The 25,784-nt window shown below is 43.0% G+C and overlaps 1 protein-coding gene across 7 annotated transcripts in view; it reads right to left on the bottom strand.

The window, feature by feature from the left end:
- The window catches only part of DOCK9 (dedicator of cytokinesis 9), a 490,995-nt gene that overhangs the window by 302,853 nt on the left and 162,358 nt on the right, over positions 1-25,784 (bottom strand). For all 7 annotated transcript variants that reach the window (XM_082245713.1, XM_082245711.1, XM_082245714.1 and 4 more), the window contains exons 2-3: positions 17,075-17,191; positions 6,627-6,716 (exon numbers count right to left, since the gene is read on the bottom strand). In XM_082245713.1, the coding sequence (XP_082101839.1) occupies positions 6,627-6,716; positions 17,075-17,191 (207 nt within the window). The remainder of the gene's footprint in view (positions 1-6,626; positions 6,717-17,074; positions 17,192-25,784) is intronic.

The raw sequence follows: 25,784 nt of genomic DNA, 5'->3' as shown, positions 1-25,784 counted from the left end.
TTGCTAATGCTGAAACTTGACCCTTGATGGTGCTCAAGGCTAGCTTCTGCTCAACCCCCTTTTTGCCAAAAGGCCAATATTCGAGTCACCGAATAGGTACGTGGAGGAAATCCTAAAGATTCGCACCACGCGATACAAGTCTTCCATGTGTGATAATAGACTCTGCTGGAAGTCGCTTTCCTTGCTTTAATAAGGGTAGGAATGACTGAAGCTGACAAGCCTCTGTCCTTCAGTACTTGGGTCTCAATGGCCAGGCCATTAAAACCAGCGACTGTAAAGCACAATGGTAGATTGGTCCTCGAGACCGCAGATACTCCCTGAGACGCAGTTCCCACGGAACGTCCGCGACTAGCAAGTCCAAGTCGGCCAGGCCGGCTTGGCGAGGCCAGCCTAGAATTTCTAGGACCACTGGCACTGACGTGATTTGAACCAGGCGTCCCTAGAGCTATCTGGCCCCGACCATCCGAGAAAGTCTGGTCGTTTTCTGTTCCCACACATTTATCCGACACCTGATTCCTATCAGGAACGGTGATCTCTCCTGGTTGAATCTCAGGGACCGAAGTCACCCGGCTAGAGGCTTCTTGGTCTGTCTGGTCAACCAGATCCGATTCCTGTGGGGAATTGAGACTAATCTTAAGAAAAGGTAAAGAAAAAGATCTGTTCAGGGAACGGTGACTACCGCTCCCTGTAGCACTTAAATGTTGGAAGGGAAGAATCGCACCGGTAGTAGTAGTCGATGCTCGATCTAATGTCCTGAATACCGGTGAAAACGTCCCCCCACCCTCAAACCAGGTGGGGGCACACCTTCAGGCTGTGTAATCCTTTGCTTCGGGTTTGGCTGAGTCGGTCCTCTGTTTGTCCGACCAGCCTTTCTTGAACCCTCCTGGAGGAGTCTTGCCTTTCCCGCTTGTTCCAGCCGGGCGTGCGAACCCTTTATGGGCGGTAAAGAAAGGTCCTCGCTTGTTGCGAGGTCCCTTAGCTTTAGCAGCCTGTGGCAAGAAAGTGCTCTTGCCCCCAGTGGCATCTTTAATGATTTCATCTAGGGTGGCCCCAAATAGGCGATTCCCCTGAAAAGGGAGATTCGTCAAGGTCTTTTTGGAACCTAGGTCAGCTGACCAGCATTTTAACCACAGCACACGTCTGAGGATTACCGCTGACATAGATGCATGCCCTAATAGGGGGGTAGCATCCAAGGCTGCGTCACAGACAAACTGTAGCCCTTGTATAATCTGTTCCATCAAATCAGATGTTCCCTGGGGAATATCTTTTCCCCTAAGGTCTTGGCGTACCAATCTCGCCCATTCCGTTAGTGTCTGGGAAACTAGACCAACAACAATTACTGGTCTAAATGCTGACCCTATCAGGGAGAAGATAGTACGGGACTACGGGACTCTGCTTCCATCTTTCGATCCACCGGATCCTTAAAGGACGAAGTGTCCTCCACTGGGATAACCATGGCTTTATTCAGCCTGGAAATAGGTGGATCCACCACTGGTGGTACCGTCCATTTCTTAATGAGGGATTCCTCAAACGGATAGCGTCTAGCAATACGCTTGGAAATAGTAAAGGTACGCTTAGAATGCTCCCATTCTCCTTTAATTTTATTACCAAAACACTTGGGTACAGGAAAAACCTTCACCGTTTTGATGGGCTTGTTAGTACCAAAGGGAATCTCTGTTTCAGTTGCCTCTGCCGGTAAAACCTCAAGTCTTAAGGTTTCCCGCACCGCCACAACTAGTGCGTCCACCAATGCTTCTTCCTGAATTATGGCGGAAGAATGAACGTCCTCCTCACTATCTGAGGGAGCTTTACCTGAGATAACAGCCCTTGCAGAGGGACCTGCAGCTGCAGTGACCATCTCTGAATCTGAGTCAGAGGTGTCAGATGATATAGGGGTAGGCGGGGGTCGCTTTCTTGACCCCCGTCCCTGACAGGCCGCCTCCACCCGAGCCACCATAGACTCCAAAACTGCTGTAAATGCATCCATACTCTGTGCACCGGCGGGTCCCGTGGCCCCCTCGAGGGAAACAGGTGGGGGTACTTGTGTGGCAGGGTCCATGATTATTCCAGTAACTACCCGGAAACTTCAATCCAAACTTAAATAAAAAACTTTTTTTTTTTTTTTCAGACCCCCAGCGCCACAAAAGTCCCTCAGTGTTACCTGCTAGGGATCCCTATCGAGCGAGAGAGAGAGAGAGAGAGATAGACCCCCAGGCTCACCACTTGATGCTCAGAGTTCACTGCAACAGGTTACAGCGCTGTGTCCACAAACAGGAAGTCTTTTGGCTGGCTGCCCGGGAAGAAAGGAGGCGGCTCCGCCCCTCTGCACGCCTTCCGGCGCCTCCCCTAGCTCCACGAGGTGTTGGAGTCACCTCAAACATGGCCGCCCCCATGCTGCAGACACGAGGCTACGCCAAAATGGCGGCCTCGTGCGATCTACGGCGGTCTGTTACAGCATAGCGGCGTCCTGCAGAGTAACTAGGCATCGCAAAATCTTTCTCTCATGGAGATCAGCTTGACCGGCGGTACCGGACCCTGGCGGACCGCGTGGCCGTCGGGAGACCTGCTTCAGCTGGAGGAATGACCTGGCAAGCCGCATACCTGTCCTGTGACTTCTGACAGGTAGGATACTTCTAGTAACACAGTAAGATTCCAGTGCTGCCACATATTACAATCATTTAAACATACTTTGTAATTAGATTGTCAGCTCCCAAACCAAGCCTGCTGGCTTTTTGTACACAAAAATCACACTCAATTAGGGGGATCTGTGACATGTTATAGGATAGAGGGGAACCCATCCTTACCATTACAGAGAGGGGCCCGCGTTCACCACAAGACCCGTCAGGGGGAAAAGGGGAACATACTACTCACCATACCGGAACCAGGCGGGCGCCAACTCCTGACAGTACCACTCTCCACCGAAGTTGGAGGGCTGTCGACCAATACGGACGCCGTGACTCATGGTCCTTGGCGTTTCAGCGAGACGTTTAACTCGCAGGATCAGTCCCTCCAGTGGGACTATGTCGCGGCCGACCCAGCGCGGAGCTATGGCCTGCACGCGCTCGTAGGCTGAACTGGGGTGACCACTGGATCTCAACATCCCGCCCGTCGCCCAGTTCAGCTTTCTTGCTTGAAGATCTCACAGGAACACTGGAGGAAAAAAAGCTGTCTAAAAAATCTTTTCTAAGAAAAAAATCCTGCCAGGACCGAAGATCCCAGCAAGGTATCTAGGTCCTTACTCCTGACTAGACAGAAAAAAAATGATTTGCTGGGGCAGAGAGAGAGAGAGGATATACCCTCGGGGACTGCCCCTAGGGTGTGGCCAGAGCATTTTTTTTCCTGTGTAGTCCTACTCCTGCGGAGGCAACATAACCCGAAGGTGCTGTATCACCGAGGACTACGTCTGTCAATGAGCGATAGAGAAAATTTAGTTTTTTTTGAGGTGTGGGAACCGCTGGTCTCAAAGTGGGGGGGGGGACCACAGTGTCCTATATTAATACTACAACTCCATCCTGCTCCCCCAGGGACATGGGCTGCTTCCAGGGACACACTGCTGCTGGGAAAATGTCCAAATTGGGCCCAAAGTGTCAATATTGTCTGTGGCCACCATTATTTTCCAGCACTGTCCTAACCCTCTTGGGCATGGAGTTCACCAGAGCTTCACAGGCTGCCACTGGAATTCCCCACAGCTTCACAGGCTGCCACTGGAGTCCTCTTTCACTCCTCCATGACGACACCACGGAGCTGGTGGATGTTAGAGACCTTGCGCTCCCTCCACCCTTCCTTTGAGGAAGCCCCACAAATGCTCAATACGGTTTAGGTCTGGAGACATGCTTGACCAGTCCATTCACCTTTACCCTCAGCTTCTTTAGCAAGGCAGTGGTCATCTTGGAGGTGTGTTTGGGGTCGTTCTGTTGGAATACTGCCCTGCGGCCCATTCACCCAAGGAAGGGGATAATGCACGGCTTCAGTATGTCACAGTACATGTTGGCATTCATGGTTCCCTCAATGAACTGTAGCTCCCCAGTGCCTAAACCACTCACTAGCCCCAGACCATGACGCTCCCACCACCATGCTTGACTGTAGGCAAGACACAATTGTCTTTGGACTCTTTACCTGGTTGCTGCACAATAATGGCCACACAAAATATTGATAATTTGGGCCCAATTTGTACATTTTTACTTAGGGGTGTACTCACTTTTGTTGTCAGCAGTTTAGACATGAATTGCTGTGTGTTGTTATTTTGAAGAGACAGCAAATTTACACTGCTATACAAGCTGTACACTCACTACTTTACATTGTAGCAAAGTGTCATTTCTTCAGTGTTGTCACATGAAAAGATATAAAAAAATATTTACAAAAATGTGAGGGGTGTACTTACTTTTGTGGGATACTGTACGTAAACATCAGTATAAACAATGTCAAACATTATTCTTTCTACAACAGGCAGTCTAAAAGGGACCTCATTTATAGGTCATCAAGGCTTAAATGGCCAATATGCGTCTTGCGGTTAGTTATCTGGTATGTAATGTCTATATAGTTTAGTCTGGATCATCCTAAGGTGGTAGGTTGGCTGATGATACAGTCCCTTTTGGACTGCCCCATCAACTGAGGAAGTTGGCAACTGGTCATAGGATGAAAAATGTTTGACATTGTTTACATATACTGAGAGCTTGACTAATTTGATTTCCTGAAGAAGCAGGCATTGACCTGTGAAATGCAGCTGTGTCAGAAGTCGCAGCAAGCTGTTCAACATCTGATCCATTAAGGATTGATGATCCACTTTCACATTGTGGAGTATAAATGTAACCTGTATATGAAATTATGTTTTATTTCATGTCCTTATTGAATGTCTTAATGATTTTAAACTTTATATAAATACATTTTTTTACACCTTTTTATTAATTGGTACTGTCAAAGTCCTTAATTTAGATTATAGGGTCTTTTTTTGTAATTTCTCTGATAGGATGTAGTTCTGGACATCTATGTCCAAACGCAAGAGGGTCCTCTTCTGTGGTCCCTCCTCTCACCCTTTCTTTTTCTCGTAAAAGCAAAAAGCTCTCCCAAGACCTTCGAAATCTTATTGTTGCAAAACATACTAATGGCATTGATTACAGAAGGATTTTTTATCTTCTGAATGTTCCAGTGAGCACTGCTGGGGCCATAATCCGGAAGTGAAAAGGAGATCATTTCACCATAACTCAGCCACCACCAGGTGCTACTCACAATATTTCTGACAGAGTGAAAAGAATTATCAGAAGAGTTGTCCAAGAGCCAAGAACAACTTGTAAAGAGCTTCAGAAAGACCTGGAATTAGCAGGTAAAATTGTTTCAAAGAAAATAATAAGTAATGCACTCAACCGCCATGGTCTGTATGCACGCTCACCATGCAAGACTACATTGCAGGGGAAAAAGGCATGTTGAAGCCCATTTAAAGTTTGTTGCACAACATTTAGACAAGCCTGTGAAATACTGGGATAATATTGTCTGGTCAGATGAAACCAAAATTGCAGTCTTTGGATGCCAGAATATACACCATGTTAGGTGGTCAAATGGCACTGCACATACTCCAAAAACACTATACCAACAGTGCAGTTTGGTGGTGGGAACATCATGGTGTGGGGCTGTTTTTCAGCATACGGTACTGGCAAACTTCATGTTATTGAAGGAAGGATGAATAGAAAAATGTATATCCCAAATAATCCCAAACACAAAGCGAAGGAAACTCTTAATTGGTTTCAAAGAAAGAAAGAAAAGCTGCTAGAATGGCCTTGCCAACCACCTGACTTAAATCCAATAGAAAATCTTTGGAAAGAACTAAAGATCAGAGTTCATAGAAGAGGCCCACAGAACCTTCTTGCTGTCATTACGAAGTATTAAATTAAAGATTTTGTACCAAGTATTAAATGGACTTGAGTTAGTGTGTTCAACACCTTTTCCCTGTCTCGTTACATTTTGTTACACATAACTTAAATTTTTTAACATAATGGTTTTGATTTCTTTGTTTGTATGGATTGCATGGATTGTTACCTACATGTGGTGAACATTTCATATCAATAGCCCCGTTAGAAAAATATTTACCCAGAAAATGGTGTAATGTTCAATACTTTTTTTTACCCGCTGTATATGAATTCTAAGTAAAAACACAAACTACTGTTAATATTTCAGCACAAGTGTATGTCCACTCATATAAACCCCTGAAGCACCCCTGAAAGATCACAGCTCGAGGGTTATCAGGGTGGGTGACAGAGAGGACTTAAAAGTTCAACAAATATAAGCACCACCAGCACAAAAGAAAGTACTGTCCCCGATTTACTCAACTTGAGATTTAAATATGTTCCGATTGCTCACCATCAAAACCACACACAACAGACTTGAGTTGGGGACATCAAAAGCATTTCAGCCCACAGAAAGCCCCATTCAAAGCACAAATGTACAATACAATAATAGCAGAAGTATACTGTAGGTATCACAAAGTCTAGCCATTGATGATATACATGAGAAACGTGTAGCTATAATGTCTACAATAAAACTCCATAATAAAATTGATATTGAACAATCACAACAACAAAGGCCAGCGTAAAATAAAAAAGTATAATCACATAATACACAGAATAAATATTTACCTCTGTGACAAAAAGACTCTGCGCTTCCTTCTCTGCTCTGTCTGGAACAGTTGAACATGTATATCGACCCTGACGCTTTAAGGTTGCTATCTACAAAAGGAAAAATGGAATTAAATCTTGTTTGTAAAAGAATACACGTCAATGCAGGTTTAAGAGATTAAATATAGGAGAAAATTTATTATTTTATAAACCCAATAGCTGGTTGATTTACAATATATGAATGAAATCCAAGATAGACTGCCAGGATTCCAGTAGGTTATGAATCTATACAGCTTAGGCATAACCTTCCAACAATTACAATCTGTGTAATCGCCAAACCCTTGCATGGCCAGTAGATAACATGCTTGCTATTTTGGGAAAAAGCTTCTACTGTCCTTGACATGCAATCAAAACTAGATCCCCATGTTAAAAGCAGCCGTACATATGATGTGGCTGATTTGAATATCAAGCCACATTGTAGTCTTTTAGTAACTGGCATCTGGGTCAGGCAAAAAACCTGCAGAGGTTCAGTGGTGCAATGGCTACAAAGGACATAAATCTCTAGTTTACATAGAGCACTCTATCCAAATATGACCATTTTTATGGCAGCATATAATATTAAAGCCTAACTGCAGGCAGATAAAAAAAATGATCCCTTGTAGTGGGGCTGTGCCCACACCAAGAATTAATTGCTTGTTTTGGTCTAGAGCAGCGGTCTCCAAATTGCGGCCCAGGGTTGGCCCTTTGGGGCACTATTTACACTGACAGCAACAATGGGGCACTATTCCTCCCACTGACACCAACGAATGGGGCATCATTTCTTCTACACACATCAATGATGGGGCAGAATTCCTTTCATGGACACCAATGATGGGGCAGAATTCCTTCTACTGACACAACCATTGACACCAAGATGGGGCACTATTCCTCCCCCTAACACCAACTAAAGGGCACTATTCTTCCCACTGACAATAACAATGGGGCACTTTTCCTTGCACTGACACCAAAGATAGGGCATTGCTTACTTACACTGGACACCAGGACATTTTCTACTCACACTGGCCCTTTTCCAGTCCCCCCTAAAGTATGAAGGACAGAAAACTGGCCCTTTGTTTATAACGTTTGGAGACCCCTGGTCTAAATCTGTGACAATAAAAGATGATACAGTAAACCCCCGCTCCATCGCTGTTCAGTTTTTGCGGTCCCGGTATATTGCGGTTTTTTTTGTAATGTTATTTTACTATATAAATCATTAAAAATGAAATATTTGTGTTTTCCATAGCTCTTGCTATGTCCATCAGTATCTTTTATGTGTTTAAATGAGTTTCTATTGTTTTAAAAGTGTGTTTAAAGACCTTAAAATGCTTTTACACGTACAGTGACAGTAAAAAAAACATGCCTACAATGCATTTTAATAGGGTTTTTCTATTTCGCAGATTTTCACTTTTCGTGGCTGGGTCCGGAACGTAACCCCCACAATGGAGGGGGGTTTACTGTATACTTAGCCAAACATCTGCTCCTCCCTACAGCTAGACTGATCCCTGCAGCTTTTGTACCCCTATGCTCTGTAGTGGCTATAACCCGCCACCACAGCAAGGCGAGAGCAGTATGTAAACCTGTTCCTTCCCTCCCCAAGACAATACATGCTATTACCCTTGCAGTGCAGGCACAGCCCCACTGCAAAGGATAATGTTTGATATGCCTGGAGTTGGGGTTTACGTATAAGCATTTATAGAGGGGTTTGTATGGGCCTATTCAAGCAATGAGAAAAAGTCTGGGATTGAACTAAATAAATCCATCAAAAAAGTTAAAATACTCAACCTTTGGCTAGGTTACGCTGGATAAAAGCCCAACCAAAATAACACATTTTCAATGGGGCTGTGCCTTCATGCAAGGGTTAACTGTTTTGTTTTATGCCAAGGGGAAACATAAAAGAAAGGTTATTTACTTGATTCTCAGGACCCCTACGTTCAACCGGTCTAGGGTCCTGACATCAAGACCAGAGCAGGATCCGCAGAGGATGCAGAGGGACAGTTCACCGCCAGATGGTGAGGTAGTGCTGCCTACCAGGGGAGCAGAGGATTAGGCAAATAAAACGGTTTCTCTCTTCCCTAGACAAAACAAGCTATTAATCCTTGCAGTGTGGCCCAGGGTTGGACTTCAGGATTTTAACCCTTATATCGTATTTATTACAGGTACCTATAATCACGTAGCACTGTACATATATATAGTAAATTCACATCAGTCCCTGCCTTCAAGGAGCTAATAATCTAACTCCTTAGTAGTAGTAGATTTAGTGTAAACAACAGACATTTAATGTCAGATTCAAACCAATGGCGAGGCCCTAAAAATGTATGTTCCGCTGCTTCCTAGTTAACATGTGTTCTTCTTTACATGTACTTTATTATTTTCAAGAAGAGACGGATGCAGAGATTTCCAGTACCTTTGTACTCACAAGGGCCTGGCTTCCTGCTTCTAGGACCAGAGATTGTTATCTCTATAATGTTAAACAAATACTTAGGGTAAAAATAAATAGCAGGAAGCCTTCACTGAGGAAATGGATTGAACAGAACAGAAGTTACGGGGTAAAATAAAGCTGTTTTAGGACAGTATTGATACCCAACTTAGGATACAATCCTAGTAAAATATGGATTATGGTTTGTGTAGATTATAATTCAAAGAGCATAGAAAAGTCAGAATCATTTTGCATAAAAGAAATGATCTCCGCACTCTGTGATGGCCGGCCAGGCATAAACTGCATGGGTTTCATTTACGCAGCAGCGTGCGGTCTACGCCCAACCATCTGGGATGAATTTAGATTTGCTTTCTAACATTTACTTATATTGTGCACAACAAAAAAATGCAAAAGTTCAAGGTACAAATAGTTCTACTATGGTAGGTGAGCATCATCATTACCACATATGGCAGCTCTGTGGAAATGGCTTACTTAACCACTTAAGCCCCAGAAGATTTTACCCCCTTCCTGACCAGGGCCTATTTTGCGATTCGGCACTGCGTGAGTTTAACGGACAATTGCGCGGTCGTGCAACACTGTACCTAAACGAATTTGGCGTCCTTTTTTTCCCACAAACAGAGCTTTCTATTGGTGGTATTTGATCACCTGTGCAATTTTTTGATCATGTGCTATAAACAAAAAAAGAGCATCAATTTTGCAAAAACAACAATATTTTTCACATTTTTTTTTATATGAAATTCCCCCCAAAAAAATGTAAAAATCAAAATTTAACATTTTAGGCCAATTTTTTTTTTTAACCATATGTTTGGTAAAAAAAAAAATTGCAAAAAGCATATTTTGATTGGTTTGCGCAAAAGTAATCTTGTTTACTTACAAAGGGAAAAATTGTCATTTTTGTTGTTTTTTTTTTTTTTAACGCGTAATGGCGGCGATCTGCGATTTTTTTTTTTTTTTTGCGGGACTGCGACATTGGGGCGGACAGATCGGACCCTTGACTGACATTTTTGACACTTTTGGGGTTACCAGTGACATTACTGCAGTAATCAGTGCTATACATATGCATTGTTACTGTAAAAATGACACAGGCAGTGAAGGAGTTAACTGTATTGGAGAGGGAGGGGTTAAGTGTGTCCTAGGGGCGTGATTCTAACTGTGATTGGCTGTGGCTTGATGTGAAAGAACAGTGATCAACGGTCCTACATAGTAGAACCGTTTGATCACCATTCATACACAGGGGAGACTGACAGGCGACTGTTTACACTAGCCGCCTGCCTTTCTCCCGCTGTCACGGACGATCGCGAGTGCCTGGCAGACATCGGGTCCGCCGGGCACATGCGCGGGGGGGTGGTCCGTGACCGCACGGGGGCGCGAGCTCGCTCCCAAAACCCTTACAGGCTAGCGACGTACCCCTACGTCGCTTTGCCTGTGAGGGGCTGACTGCCGACGTAAATAGTCGTGCGGCAGTCGGCAAGTGGTTAAAGTGGAACTTTAACCAAAAAAGGGAAGTTCCGCCTGTTTGTATTCTCCCTCCTTCATCGGCACCCACTTCCGGTTAGATGCGCCATGGCGTTCTGAGCCAGAATCCACCCCCCCCCAAATCACAGGTCCCAGAGGACTACAGGACCATTCACAAGGCACAGCACACTTCTCACATGCGCAGTAGGAATCCAGCTATAAAGCCGCAAGGCTTCACTACCAGTTTCCCTTTCTTAAGATGCCTACACCTGAAGCCGATTGAAGAATCAGCTCGGGTGAGGACATCCCTGGATCCCTAAGGCTGCATTCACACTTGAGCGTAGCGTTTTTTACCGCGATTTTACCGCGATTTTTACCGCGATTTTACCGCGATTTTTTCAGGCGTTTTTCATTGACATCTATCAAAAACGCTGGTAATCAGCCCAAAAAGAAGCTCATGTACTTTTTTCAGCTACAGGCGTTTTACAAAACGCTCAGATGTGAACAGGGGCCATTTAAATGAATGGGGTTTTACTTGTTGGGCGTTTTGGAAGCGTTTCTTTTGAGCGTTTTTGGAGCTGAAAACGCCCAGGTGTGAATGGAGCCTTATATTAAAAGTCAGCAGCTACATTATTTGTAAACTCTCATCTAGTAAAACAACCCATTCAGTTTAAAAAAGAAACGAAAACTCGTTATTTGAAAGGGAAAAAAAAGCAGGAATTACATGTGCTCAATTTTGTTTTAATTATTATTCAGCTAATACAAAGTATAATGTTAAACAGTAGGTCCCTAAGAAAGTTTAACAGCAGTTGTGCTCACTGGAAGCCTCTTTATGTTCAGAAACAATTTTGTTTTGACCCCTTGGCACAGGCTGTACGGAATATTTGCGTCCTTTTGAAAAAACAACTTACTGTACTAAAAAAGCACCCCCTGCATGCACCCAGCATGTTAGCCAGCAGGGATCAGTGAACACCCGATGCATACTTGCAATCGGGAGCTTTCCGATCGTGTGTCTGCTGTGACAGCCTAACACAGCGGTCACATAACTCAAAAAAGGGCCAGAAGGCGGTCGGCACAAGGGGGTTAAAGTAGAAGTCCAGTCAAAACCTAACTAACCTAACACCTACTCCAGCTCCTAGTCTAAGCCCTATGCTAAGTACCCTGTAAAAGAAAAATGTGTATACTTAGTTAGAGTAAGGGTGCTCCAGTCCCAGCAACATGATCTCACATGCAGCCAGTTTCAGGGGAGAGTAACAACAACGGCTGCAGAGTCAATCGATGACATCTCCCTTAGACCTACTATGGGGCATCCGTTGTCAGCTGTCCCTCTACAGTGAAGGTGGCGTACGGACATTTTCACACAACAGGATCATGGCGCCATTAGATTATATATGTATACACATTTTTCCTTTACAGAGTTGTTAGCATAGGAATGGGGTGCAAGAATGTTTATGCTTAGTTAGGTTTTGACCAGACTTCTACTTTAAATCTGTTCTCAGGTGTAGCACTTTAAAGTCTATTTATAGGCATTTTTTATTTTCGAAAGAGTAGTTTACCTAACAGGACATGGCAAAAAAAAAAATCCTGACGTGGGTTTAGAGTTCTCATCCAAGTTCCTGTCCCAGAGACACAACAGGAAGTAAGAATTCTCTCCAAAGAGAAGGAAATGCCTTCTCAGACAGTTGCTATCAGGACAAATGTCCCCCACTACAACACAATAACTCGCCTCCTGCTCTTGGGACAAAGCAAACACTTTCAATTTCAAATCACCTTCTATCCCACTGACAATAAAATAAAATCAATCAGGAACACAGCCAGAAAGACGACCTGACAGGGGTTCCAAGCTTTCATCATTTTATCCAAAACTGAAAAAAAAAAAAAAAAGAGAACTTCTGCGCTCAGTTCTTTTATTATCTTGGAAAAAAAGGGGAACCTGTTCTAGGTACAAACATACCATGCAAGTTATGGGGGGGGGGGGGGAGCAGATCAGTCCTTAAAGCAGACTGAGGAAATATTGAGTACAACACACTTTACCAGGGCTGGCCCTACCATGGGTCCCGCTGGGTCCATTGGACCCAGGCAGCACTTAGGGAGGGGCAGCAAATTGACTCCCAAGATTTTTCTTTTTCAGAAGTTTTGTGTGTCATCAGTTTGCGGCGCGTTACGGGCGGCATTTCCCCATCTCATACTGCCAACTGTAGTGCAAACTGATGAGTATGAGGAGGCAGAGCGTCCCTCTGAGGAACGTCCCTCACATGATATTGGTGTGTGCAATGACGTCAAGACATCAGCGCACTCCATCATACGCAGGGCAGGCTGGATCTTCTAGTGCAGTGGGCGTGGCAGACACAGGAGTGACAGAAGGACTGAAGACAGACAGTGGGTGTTTGGTGGACAGGTGGTAATTTATGGAAGAAGATAACAGTATATATATTTTCTAAATTTTATATAAAAAAATGGACCTGGGGGCCTTTTGTTGGGTGTGATTTTTTTTTGGGGGGGTGGGAGGGGGGGGGCAGAATTTCATTTTTGGACCCAGGCAGCACAATGTCTTGGGCCACCCCTTCACTTTACTATAAAGCCAAAGCTCACATTGTAAGGTTTATCATACATTAAAACAGGGCTCGACAATCCCCGGGAATTCGCGACCTGGCGCCTGGGGTGCCCTGCAGAAGGTGTCCTGTCATTTTTGCCCAGACTTCCGCGCACGGAGTGCACGGACTTCCGGGCCGTCCGAAAATTGAGGCCCCGGCTTTTCGGCCTACTTGAGATGACAGGCTTCCAATGGGGAACTGGCGCCCTCTTGTGGAGGCCGGGAGTAATGACTGTTGTAATGACTGTTTCCACTGCCTTTTTGTTCTCAATTCATTACCATCTCCCTGTCCAGTTAGTTACCTTTGACAGGGAGTGTGGTTATTATTTATTTAATTTATTTTTTAAATGTTAAAAAAAAAAATAATATTTTTTTCTTTTTTTTTTAATTATAAAAAAAAATATATTAATTATATATATATATATATATATATATATATATATATATATATATATATATATATATAATCTTTTTTTTTTTCCTCATCGCCGTGCCACAGCCGGAGGCCCCTTTCACACGGGCTGTCTGATCAGGTCCGCCTGTCAGTTTTTCAGGCAGACCTGATCGGACCCTTCATTCTCCTCTATGGAGCAGTAATCTGCCGCCATCTGATCCTGTCCACCAAAAGCAGACAGATGGTGGTTCTATTTTCTATCCATTCCGTGGATCGGATCAGATGGCATCGGATGGAAAGAGACAGACAGTCTGTTTTCATCCAATTGTGCTATAGAGGAGAGTGGGGTTCTTGTCGTATTGATGTGTAAATTTAGTATCCGTTTTATTAAATAAAGCTTGGTTGTTAGTTTAAAAAAAAAAACTGGCTCCTAACTTTTTTAGCTGGCTCCTAGATTTCAGGAAAATTTGTCAAGCCCTGCATTAAAAACCAGATTAAAAAAGTATTAATAAAATGTATGTTTTTACTAACTAATATTATGCCAAAAGCACCTTGCTGTGAAAAACAATACACTATCATTTGTTAGGGAGTTTTAGGTGAAGTTCATTTTCAGGGTTAGACTGTCTGGAAAGGTTTCAGAGATTAAACGTCTGTGTGACACTTGCCTATTGTCACTAACAAACAGCGGAAATGTAGTTCCTATCTCTGACATTATATTCATAAGCTAAACATTCTAGTCAGAGACACCAATCTTTGATTATATAGAGATCAAACAAAAGTCATTTTGGTCCACAGCTACATATTGCATATTTACAGCACTGAACACCACCAGGAAAGGGCTTTACTTTAAAAAAAAAAAAAAATACACCTAGGTTTGGGGTTAGTGTCCCCAAAATGTATTTTGGTTACGAAAAGTATTAACCCTTTGCAGACAATTGAATACCATTAAATTAAAAATGTCAAGCAATCCATTATTCAGTTCATATGTGCTACCTGCCAGTTAGTCTGCCCATACTGCAGGACAGGTGGGAAACATAACAGAATGAAGGTTCCTTTACCCCATTTTAGCAAAGCCGTAGAAAAAAAAACCCCCACAAGGAAGCAAGAGCATTAGTCCATAAGGATCCAACAATGCATTTAAAAATACTGGACCTTATAAAAGCTTGCTTTTGTTCAGGCTTACTGCATGGTGCTAGAGGGGCCAAGGCATTGAGGTTTTCCCAAAACCCAACGGTCCTCGTCTGCCTTATGCTAGTTTATTAGAAATGACTTGTGTAAAAAAACATCTGATTTCTATTTTCCCAAAAGGCTTTGTCCACAAGCTAAAATATATTAAAGCTGAAGTATAGCTAAAACTAAAAACAGAAGAATCAGCACAAGGGACATTTACAGTTCGTATGATGTGTCCCTTGTCCTGATTCCTCAGCTTTCAGTAGAAATCTTGCTTTCTCCTACTCCATCTCTGAATGGGGGATGGATTAAATAGCTCTGCTCTCCCCTCCCATTTTTTAGTTCCTGTGCCATTAACAGTGTTTCTGAACTCCGGTCCTCGGGGCACATGAACAGGCCAGGTTTACAAGAAGACTGAAATACATCACAGGTGATATAATTTGCTGCTCAGTGATTGCAGTATTCTAGTCTGCATCTCCCCAAGGTAATAATTAAAATCTGGCCTGTTAGTGTGCCCTGAGGACCGGAGTTGAGAAACACTGTTATAGAAGCTGTAATACAGCTTCCAAAAATGGTAGATCTGCCAGGAAAAGGTGGGCATAGTCAAGCTTTCCTGATGAGAGAATCTGACAGCCCACTAGGTGTATTACCCTATCGCCCCAGAAGATTATTGCGGCGGGGGCAGCGATTATGGAGTACAATGATCCAAAGCTATAGGTTTTTATTGCAGAAAAAAGCACCAACGTGGGGAGTTATTTTGTACACTGCCAAGACTATTGGGGAGCTCTCTGCACTCCTGCACCTGGCACTAAAAGAAGCCACACTGATGTCAGGCAGAGTGATCTGCGCCCAACAGGTGAAGGTTAGTCCTGGTTTGCTCCTCTGATAGGACGTGATTCTCAAACCAGGAAGAGAGAACAGGATGGGTGTAAAGTAAGCTATTAAACACAGAGTACTTAATAGCAGAATGCTAGGTATCGTAGTAACCCTTTCATGTTGCATTATGAAAAGGTTACTTAGTACTGCTACTTACCATAAATGGGGAGGGAGGGATAAATGGGGAGGGATGTTTTAAATAGCTCTAATGCTAGAGATGTGCTGTAAAATCTTTTTTTTTTGTCAGTGAAATCCTGGAGGTTATTGCGTAAACTGGCATCAATGCTGGAGGTGAATAGGTCAACTGAGACCAATGCCTAGGGTTGTCATTACGTAAACTGGCACCAATGCCTATGTTTATCATTGCGGAAACTGGCTCCAATGCTGGGGGTTATTACTGTGTATGCTGGCATCAATGCTGGGAGTTATTATTGTATATACCGGCACCAATGCTGGGGGATATTATTATATATAGCAGCACCAATCCCAGGGGATATTATTGTATATACAGACACCAATGTTGGGGGTATTATTGTATATACTGGCACTAATGCAAGAGATTCATTTTACTGCTAATGCCAATGCAGGAGATTATTGATGTATCTACAGACATCAATGCTGGGAGTTACTATTACTGCAACAAAGATGCTTATTTTACTCCTACTTTCTCTTCGGTATACCTTTCAGTAAAAAAAAAATACAGCAGGATTGACATTTTACACTGCATTGCACACCCACACAAGTAGAACAGGCTTAAATGAAAACTGCAATCTACTAAAACTACTGAAATAAAATACTGTTCAAATGTGTGGGTGACATTTTTTTTTAATTGATTAAACCCATTTTAAATTATTTTCAGTTTCAATCATTTTGCATAATAAAAGGTGTACAAACATTTGTTTAGTTAAGTAATTATTTAAAAAACCTTGTTGAACAATGGGATCATATAAACACGAACAGTATTTGCATAACGTACTAAAAAATTAACAGATCACAGTTGCAAAGCATGTGGTAGGGCTCCAGACCCATGTGGCACTACCTGTTAGACAGGCATCCAGGGCAGGGTGATGACAGGACTTACCATCAAAGCCTTCCAGAGTCTGATTCTAATCTGTTTGCCAATGTCCACTAAACATTGGTTTTGAATGAATCTTAACATTAGAAACAGAACCAATGTTCCCCATTACAGGGGTCTCAGTAGAGAAAGATGTTAAGGGGGAAGTTAAAAGGGAAAGAACGCCACTCCTTTTGGCTAGGATCCCAGTCCACCTTTGCGGTACCCTATTTCCAATTCTACAACATTTCTTGCTTTCAAAAGACACCAATTCATACAAACCTTAGGGGCGCAGTTTGGCAATTTCCCCTGGGCCTCAGATGACCTTGTCATAGCAATCACATGTGAATATGTTAACTGTAATATGACCACTTAGCTAGCTGGAGACCACAGCTGTAGATGTTGCACTTATTTAAAAGAGATCACAGAAGCAATAATTAACCTTTGTTACCTGAAAATCATCATATGGAAAGAGGAGCATCTCCCGTAGTACATCATTCAGTATTTGTGTTTTCTTCTGTACAATAACATTCTCATAGTCAATGGGTTCAATGAGCTTTGGCTTTGCCTAGAAAATAAGAAAAAAACTAATTTTAATACAATAATAGTTATAAACCTGACAGACAAATCCCACATTCTCCAGTCTGAAGGTCATATGATATACCTTACACCCTGGTTTGTGATAGCCATGCCATCCTTCCCCCTAGCCAACTAGGCACATCCTGCCTTCCTTCATAGCTGAATCTTTATCTAAATCCATCCATATGCACAAACCCTCTTCAAACCACAGGAATCACCTCAGCATTCAAAAGCTAATATATAAAATAATTTCAAAACATTTTTCCATTACACCATCATCCAAACATGGCAATGAAAAAAAACAACTTCTGCATTGCTTCTCCACTGCTGTATTTCTGTTGTAAATATTTGTAGGATTCATGATCATTACATACTGATAATTTCTGGAATGTATGGCCTACACAAAATTCCAATCCCATCTACAATTGGAATATTTTGTATACAGTTAATGCTATCATGATATAAAACCAATGTCTTATTAGATTAATTCTGATCCCATTTGTATCCTTTAAGATAAACCTGAAAATATATTTCTAAAGCTGGGTAAACATGGTCCGAATATCGGCTGGCAAAGCAGCAACTGCCTGACATTTTGGGCCATGTGTACAGCTGTCCTTTTGCCAGAAGACAGTTTATGGGCTGGCTTTTGTCAAAGGAGCATGCTGGAAAACCAGCATTTGATCAGATTGACCACTGGTTGCAAGCGCTGAATAATATGCTATGGTGGTGTGTGTATGTCTACTTACAAGAACACAAGGAAAATCACAGCGGGAAAGATCGCTACAATCAACATTAACCACTTTACCGCTGCTCACTAGAGCTCTACTGCGACAAAGTGGCTCTTGTAGGTCTGACGACGTAGACCTACGTCGCCAGACACCCCCCCCTTCTCGGCGGCGCGCGCGCCGCCGCCGGAGGCTCGCTCCCGCTGTATTCAGTCACAGCAGGAGTCAGGCCAGGGGAGGAGCGGCGGTGATCACTGCCGCTCTTCCCCGATCGTCGGGGAATCGAGTCTGGAGATCCGCCCGCTTGTGTAAACAAATCAGGTGGATCCACTAAGTGACAGGCAGGGTCAGACTGCAGGGTTCAGCATAGCTGAACCTGCGATCTGTCCCTGTGTCACCTCCCCCCACACATGTCAGTAAGCACCAGGCATACATTAACCCCTCCCTCTCCAATAAAATTAACCCCTTCCCTGCCAGTGTCATTTTTACATTAACAGTGCATATTTTTAGCACTGATTACTGTAGTAATGTCACTGGTAACCCCAAAAGTGTCAAAAATGTCAGTCAAGGGTCCGATCTGTCCGCCGCAAAAAATCGCAGATCGCCACCATTACTCGTTAAAAAAAAAAAAAACACCAAAAAAGACAGAAATCTTTCCCTCAGTTAGTAAACACAATAACTTTTGCGCAAACCAATCAAAATACGCTTATTGCGATTTTTTTTACCAAAAATATGTAGCAGAAAACAAATTGGCCTAAAATGATAAAAAATTTTGATTTTTACATTTGGGGGGGGGGGGATTTCATATAAAAAATGTGAAAAATATAATTTTTTCAAAATTGTCGCTCTTTTTTGTTTATAGTGCAAAAAGTAAAAAATCGCAGAGGTGATCAAGTACCACCAAAAGAAAGCTCTGTTTGTGGGGAAAAAAGGACGTAAAGTTTGTTTGGGTACTGCGTTGCATGACTGCGCAATTGTCAGTTAAAGTCGCACAGTGCCGAATCGCAAAAAGTGGCCCAGACGTAAGACAGCAAAATCCTCCGGGGGTAAAGTGGTTAAACAGCGGTCTCTAAAATTTTTTTTTTTTTTTTTTTTTTTTGTTCAGCCCGCTGGGTTGAACGGAAAAAAAAAAAAAAACTGTAAAACTGAATGTGTGTACCAGGCATAAATCTGCACAGAAAAGCTGAGGAAAAGTTCTCCTTCTGCAAAAACATTTTTATAATTTAAGAGACCACTACAGGTCAGTGGTTTAATCACAGTACTTCCATGTATTTGTGCTACAACTCCTTTGATCTCTACAAAATAATTCTGCAGCACATGAAAGAACAAACTCGTGATGTTCTGTATCTTTACCTTCATAAACATTCCATGCCTTCCCATTTCCCAGTGCTTACTCCAGCATGTCACACGATTGCAGGAGAGATAGACATCATGAAACAATATATGTGCATATTGGAGTTTTGGTTTTTCATTCCAAAATAAAGCTTTACTGAGACAAAAATAACAAAGAACGTTCAAACCTACAGCAAAGTCTTCCCTCAATATACTAATAAATCATTTCCATTTGACTATCAGAGAGCAATGTAGCAGTGACAGTAAAGCAGATCGGATCTTTTCTAGAAATGGAATCCCAGTGCTCGGACACAAGCATAACTTAAAAGACAAATCGTTTCTCGGTCAAGAGGACTAGTGTTTATCTGCTGAGGATGCATGTAGCCAAGTCAAGTCTATGACCCAACACTGTGCTATCTGAGATTTTATGTGACATATTAGAATTAGGAAACAAACTCTTTGGGATTACACTCTGTCTGAAAAGATATGCCCACAAACACCCTTTCTTAGCTTTGAGAACAGCAGCTGCACAATGTAATTTGGAGGAAAGCAATTTATTGCTCAGAGTTTTCAGCGTAGTCTTATCTTAATAATGAAATACCTCTACTTCCGCATCTCATGGGAAGACTTCTAAAAACCTTTCCTTAATTGCATACTTTACCCTCAACTAATCACACTAGCGTGTAAGCTCAGTCACAATACTTTCCAAGGAGACTTTTCAAGCAGAAAGAAGTTGGATCACATGCTGCTAGAAAGTCCCATTTACTTCCAGCGCCATATTTTCGTGGCTCCCTTTTATGTCAGTAGCTCCTACATGTGTGCCTGTAAGATAGCGGGAATATTACATTCCACTATTATCTTCAAACGATCCTTCAGCTGTCAGCAAAATGCACTAATCCATCGCAAAGAGTCAAGGCTCTCATAACTACCTTCGATAAAGGGTGTCAACGCTTAAAAATAAACACAGGCAAAAAGATGTGCTGAATTCACAAGATGTAAAAACAAATTAATTGCTAAGCCTTTACTGTGAACTGATGACTTGTTTCTCTTGGCCAGCATTGTTAAAATACAACAAAATGAGCTGTACCAGAGCAGGAGAGTGGAGCCAGTGAAATGTGTCATGTTTTTGGTTTGAAGTGTTACTAAACCCAGGAGCCTGCATTCACTAAACCTGGTCTTCCACAGTACACAGAACATGGAAATGCAATAGTTTTAGTAAATATAATCTGCTAAATACATTTTCTCATCAGCAGTTAGAGCAATCTTGTGACTTCCATCAGTGTCTTGTTAAAGCTTGTAGGAGGAGCTTTCATTCTACTCTGACTCTCCTATGAGGCTGCATGACCCCTGACCCTCTGTCTGGACAGTACTGATTGGCCCTGTGCTGATCACATGCACCCTCGCAAGAAAAAAAAAAAAACTCTAGCAATACACATCAAACAGAACATGTGCAGCCTGACTCCAAAGGCTCGGTTCTAGGGCTGCAACTAACAATTTCATAACTGATTAATTGTTTCGATTAATCAGATAATAACCTAAAAAAAATAAAGTGTGGTGATAATTTAGTTATTATGTAAAGTTTAAAAAAAAAAAAGAATTTGTAAATATCTATATGCAGTGGTAAATATAAATAACCAACTATATACTTCGGGGGAAAAATCTCTAATCCACTCTGAGAATAACAAACAGGCACGGTATATACAGTATATACACTATTAGAGGTTGAATCTGGTAAATATCATCAGACTCAGAAATCAGATTTTTATTTAATGAAAAAAAAAATAAATTAAAAGACTGTTTTGCCAATTTTAAGACAGAACTTAATAGATTAAGTATGACAGAATCCCTTTTCATAGGCAGGTGGCTTGATAAAAGCGTTAAGTATAGGAAACAAAGGCGGAACGTGGGCCTAACGCATTATCCTTAAAGCAGGTTTTATTAAATGGTATAAAACAGAGGTTAATGTACTCACAAACCAATGCTTGCGTCATAGCTTAGACGCAGTGATGGCAAACCTTGGCACCCCAGATGTTTTGGAACTACATTTCCCATGATACTCATGCACTCTGCAGTATAGTTGAGCATCATGGGAAATGTAGTTTCAAAACATTTGGTGTGCCAAGATTTTCCATCACTGGCTTAGAGCCTTAGAAATAACATCATCTGCTTAAGCCCATAAACTTAAACTTACAATGCACCTAGACACATCAGCTAATCCATTCCGAGGTTACCCTCTTCTTAAGAGCCTTATCTGAATGACTACTGGTATAGCTTAAGGACTTAATGGTCCTCTCAGCCTGGTGCTGTCACTTTGCAGATCCTCCACTCATGTCAAGACAAGGCTCTGAAGAAGAGGGTAACCTCAAAATGCGTTAAATGTAGGGATGCACCGAAATGAAAATTTTGGGCCGAAACCGAAAATGCAGGATGCCCTTGGCCGAAAACCGAAACCGAAAATTACTTTTTCCCCAAAAATTTTTTAAAATGGATAGAACAGGGGCATACACCAAAAACAGGTAGTGACGTACACCTGTCACTGCCACCCTGTCACAGTATATGTACTGTGATGGGTTGGCAAGAGGTTAATTTAATTACCAATGGTATTAGTATTATGCAGCATGAGGGGGTTAATGTATTGTCACTGCAGGTCACTCATCTATTAGTGACCGACCAGTGGCAGGTAATTAACCCCTTTGTGCTGCATTAGTGCAACCAGTATCAGTGCAACCAGTGTTAATTAACACTGATACTGGTTGCACTAATGCAGCACAAAGGGGTAAATTACCTGCCACTGGTCGGTCACTAATAGATGAGTGACCTGCAGTGACAATACATTAACCCCCTCATGCTGCATAATACAAATACCATTGGTAAGCTGCCTCAGCTTCCCCCCCCCCCCCACTGCCTCAGAGCCCCCCTCCTCGGGTGTCCTTCATTCAAAAGTCCCGCCTCTGGCCGGCGGCACCGCCTCTCAATGACGTCCCTACTACGATCTGTGCATTATGAATGGACATACCAGGCGGGGGGGCGGGGCGAGCGGCCGCTATAGATAGAACTATGTGAATTATCCCTGTCAGCTCAGCACGACTATGTGTGAATGAGAACAGAACTGACCTGACACCGGGCGGGGGGAGCTGCCGCTATTAGCTGTAACTATGTGAGAGCTTCACTTCCTTGTCAGCGGAGATACATGCCTGTCAGGGAAGTGAAGCTCTCACATAGTTACAGCTAATAGCGGTCGCTCCCCCCACCAGCCCCCCCCCCCCCGGTGTCAGGTCAGTTCTGTTCTGTTCTCATTCACACATAGTCGTGCTGAGCTGACAGGGATGGATCACATTAGTTCTCTCTATAGCGGCCGCTCGCCCCGCCCCCCCGCCTGGTATGTCCATTCATAATGCACAGATCGTAGTAGGGACGTCATTGGGAGGCTGTGCCGCCGGCCAGAGGCGGGACTATTAAAACCTGCCCTGCGCTGCGCCCTCCTCCTTCCCCACGGCGGCTATATTTATTTTCGGCAATGTTAACCCATTATCGGCCGAAATGAGATAGGCTAATTTTCGGCCGATAATTTCGGTGGCCGAAATTTCGGTGCATCCCTGGTTAAATGATGTGTCTATGTCCATTGTGAATTTAAGTATATGGACGCAGATGATGTCTAAGCTATGATGCAAGCATTGGTGTGTGAGTACATTCACCTCCGTTTTATACCATTTAATCAAACATGTTTTGAGGATAATGCACTGGCCCACGCGTCTCCTTTTATTCCTATACTTACAGTCATAACGAACGTCCCCAGTCTTTTGAGGGCAGTAATGCGCACATTATCCACATGCAGCAATATGTCAAGATAGGAGTTTGACACCAAGTTGAGAATTATCGTACAGCGCTGGAAAGTGAATATAGCGACAATTTCAAAAGGCTTGCTAAAAGCTACCTGCGCCTGCTGTCACTTATGCTGGCTATACAAATACAATGTCTTCCTTCAAAAAAATAGTCATTTTAAAAACGTTCCTTCGATTTTTTTAATCATTAGTGGGGTCAAATGGACGTTCGTTTTCGACCAAAGTGACAGGAAATTTTGAGGAAGCAGAATAGAAAACTTCCTGGTCAAAGGAATTTTCAAGAAAACAACAAGAGAAGGGCGCACCGACCTTGTGCATTACCACTTAAAAGTTTATTAAAAGCAAAGAAGGGCAGCGTACAATATACTCACAAACGTAGCATATTAACAAGCATATAGGAAATGGGCACCGCTCGCTTCCAGGACACTTCTCTATTGCTGGATAGCGTGATGGCGTCCTCAAAACCTGATGTGGCTTACGCGTTTCGAGGGAGGACCCTTTTCCTCAGAGTGGCGATTTTGGCTCTGAGGAAGAGGGTCCTCCCTCGAAACGCGTAAGCTACATCAGGTTTTGAGGACGCCATCACGCTATCCAGCAGTAGAGAAGTGTCCTGGAAGCGAGCGGTGCCCATTTCCTATATGCTTGTTAATATGCTACGTTTGTGAGTATATTGTACGCTACCCTTCTTTGCTTATAATAAACTTTTAAGTGGTAATGCACAAGGTCGGTGCGCCCTTCTCTTGTTTTCTTGTAGTGCCTTTTGGATACCCTTGGTCCTGAGGGGGTGCGGCAAGACCACTTCATTTGTGTCATAAAACCGCCTAGAAGATTCACCTTCCCGCATACCACTCGAGCGCAGGAGAGATATTGTTGTTCAAAGGAATTTTCAGACAGTGTATGTGGTTTTCGTTCAGAAATTACATTCATTTTATAACGGAATGTTAAAAGCAAGTGAAATTTTTAAACGACATTCTTTCATTCAGCCAATGCACAAAGATTTTTCGAATGAATATTCTTATATGAAAATCGATGTGTATGGCTAGCATAAGGCTGCATTCACACTTGAGCGTAGCGGTTTTTACCGCGATTTTACAGCGATTTTTTCAGGCATTTTTCATCGACATCTATCAAAAACGCTGGTAATCAGCCCAAAAAGAAGCTCATGTACTTTTTTCAGCTACAGGCATTTTGCAAAACGCTCAGATGTGAACAGGGGCCATTTAAATGAATGGGGTTTTACTTGTTGGGCGTTTTGGAAGCGTTTCTTTTGAGCGTTTTTGGAGCTGAAAACGCCCAGGTGTGAATGGAGCCTAAGGCTTGGTTCACACCTATGAAGTTTGCTTTTGGTCCGTTTCTGCACTGCTTTTTGCTGTGCATTTTAGGCATGCGATTTTGCTGTGATTTGTGTCTTGCATTTTTTATGCTTTTTTTCCAGCCAATTTGTTGTTGGGCAGATTAAAAACCACCAATCACAGCAGAAACGCACTACATGTTTTCCTGCTGCTTCTCCATTGAACTCTATTGAACGAGAAAAGCAAAAAAAGCACCGTTTAGCATTGAAAAAAAGCCCTGGACCCTTTCCAAATATGCAGCGGCTGAGAAAAGCATAGATGTGAAGCTGTCCCATAGGAAAATGGATTTTTGTAAAATCTTACCGTAAAATCCTTTTCTCTTAGCTCATCGACAGACGTAGTCCTCGGTGATACACCACCTTCGGGTTATGTTACCTCCGCAGGAGCAGGACTAGACAGGAAATTAAAAAGCTCTGGCCACACCCTAGGGGCAGTCCCAGAGGGTATATCCTCTCTCTCTCTGCCTCAGCAAATCAGTTATGTGAAAAAGCAGTGCTTAGAGAATTTAACCCAACCCAACTCCAAAACAGAGGGGCGGGGACTACGTCTGTCGATGAGCTAAGAGAAAAGGATTTTACGGTAAGATTTTACAAAAATCCATTTTTCTCTAGCGCTCATCGACAGACGTAGTCCTCGGTGATACACCACCTTCGGGACGTCCCAGAGCAGTATCACAACTGAGGGGTGGGAAAATGGAAATCAAATCCCAATCTAGAAGGCCCAACCGGTGCCAACTAGAAGTTTACAATGCTCATCCTTAATGATGAGACTCAACAAAACAATTTTCAAACAGAAAAAAAACCCTCGAGGTAGACCACCGGTCTCCTCAAATTGCGGCCTGCAAAACCTTGCGGCCAAATGAGGCATCCGCCGATGCCGTCACATCAATTTTATAGAATTTAGTAAAGGTATGTACCGACGACCAAGTGGCCGCCTTACATACCTGGACCACTGACGCCTGATGGCGAAAGGCCCAGGAAGTACTGAGCGCTCGAGTGGAGTGCGCCCTAACAGGGAACGGAGGACTCTGACCCTTAATAGAATAAGCCTGCACCACCGTTTGTCTAATCCATTTGGCAATGGTCGCGGCAGATGCAGGCAAACCCTTTCTGGGGCCATCCGTGATCACAAAAAGTGAATCCGTCTTACGGAATGATTCCGTAGCTTTCAGGTATACCCTGATTGCCCGAACCACATCCAAGGAATGCAACGCATGTTCCCGATGATGCTTGGGCTGAGGACACAAGGAAGGTAGTACAATATCTTCATTCAGATGAAAATCTGAAACCACCTTAGGAAGAAAAGATGGCTTAGGATGAAGTACTACCTTA

This window comes from Pelophylax lessonae (genome assembly GCF_965119305.1).
Source record: "Pelophylax lessonae genome assembly, chromosome: 2".
NCBI classification, from domain to species: domain Eukaryota; kingdom Metazoa; phylum Chordata; class Amphibia; order Anura; family Ranidae; genus Pelophylax; species Pelophylax lessonae.
This window is presented reverse-complemented; position numbering and strand designations above follow the sequence as displayed.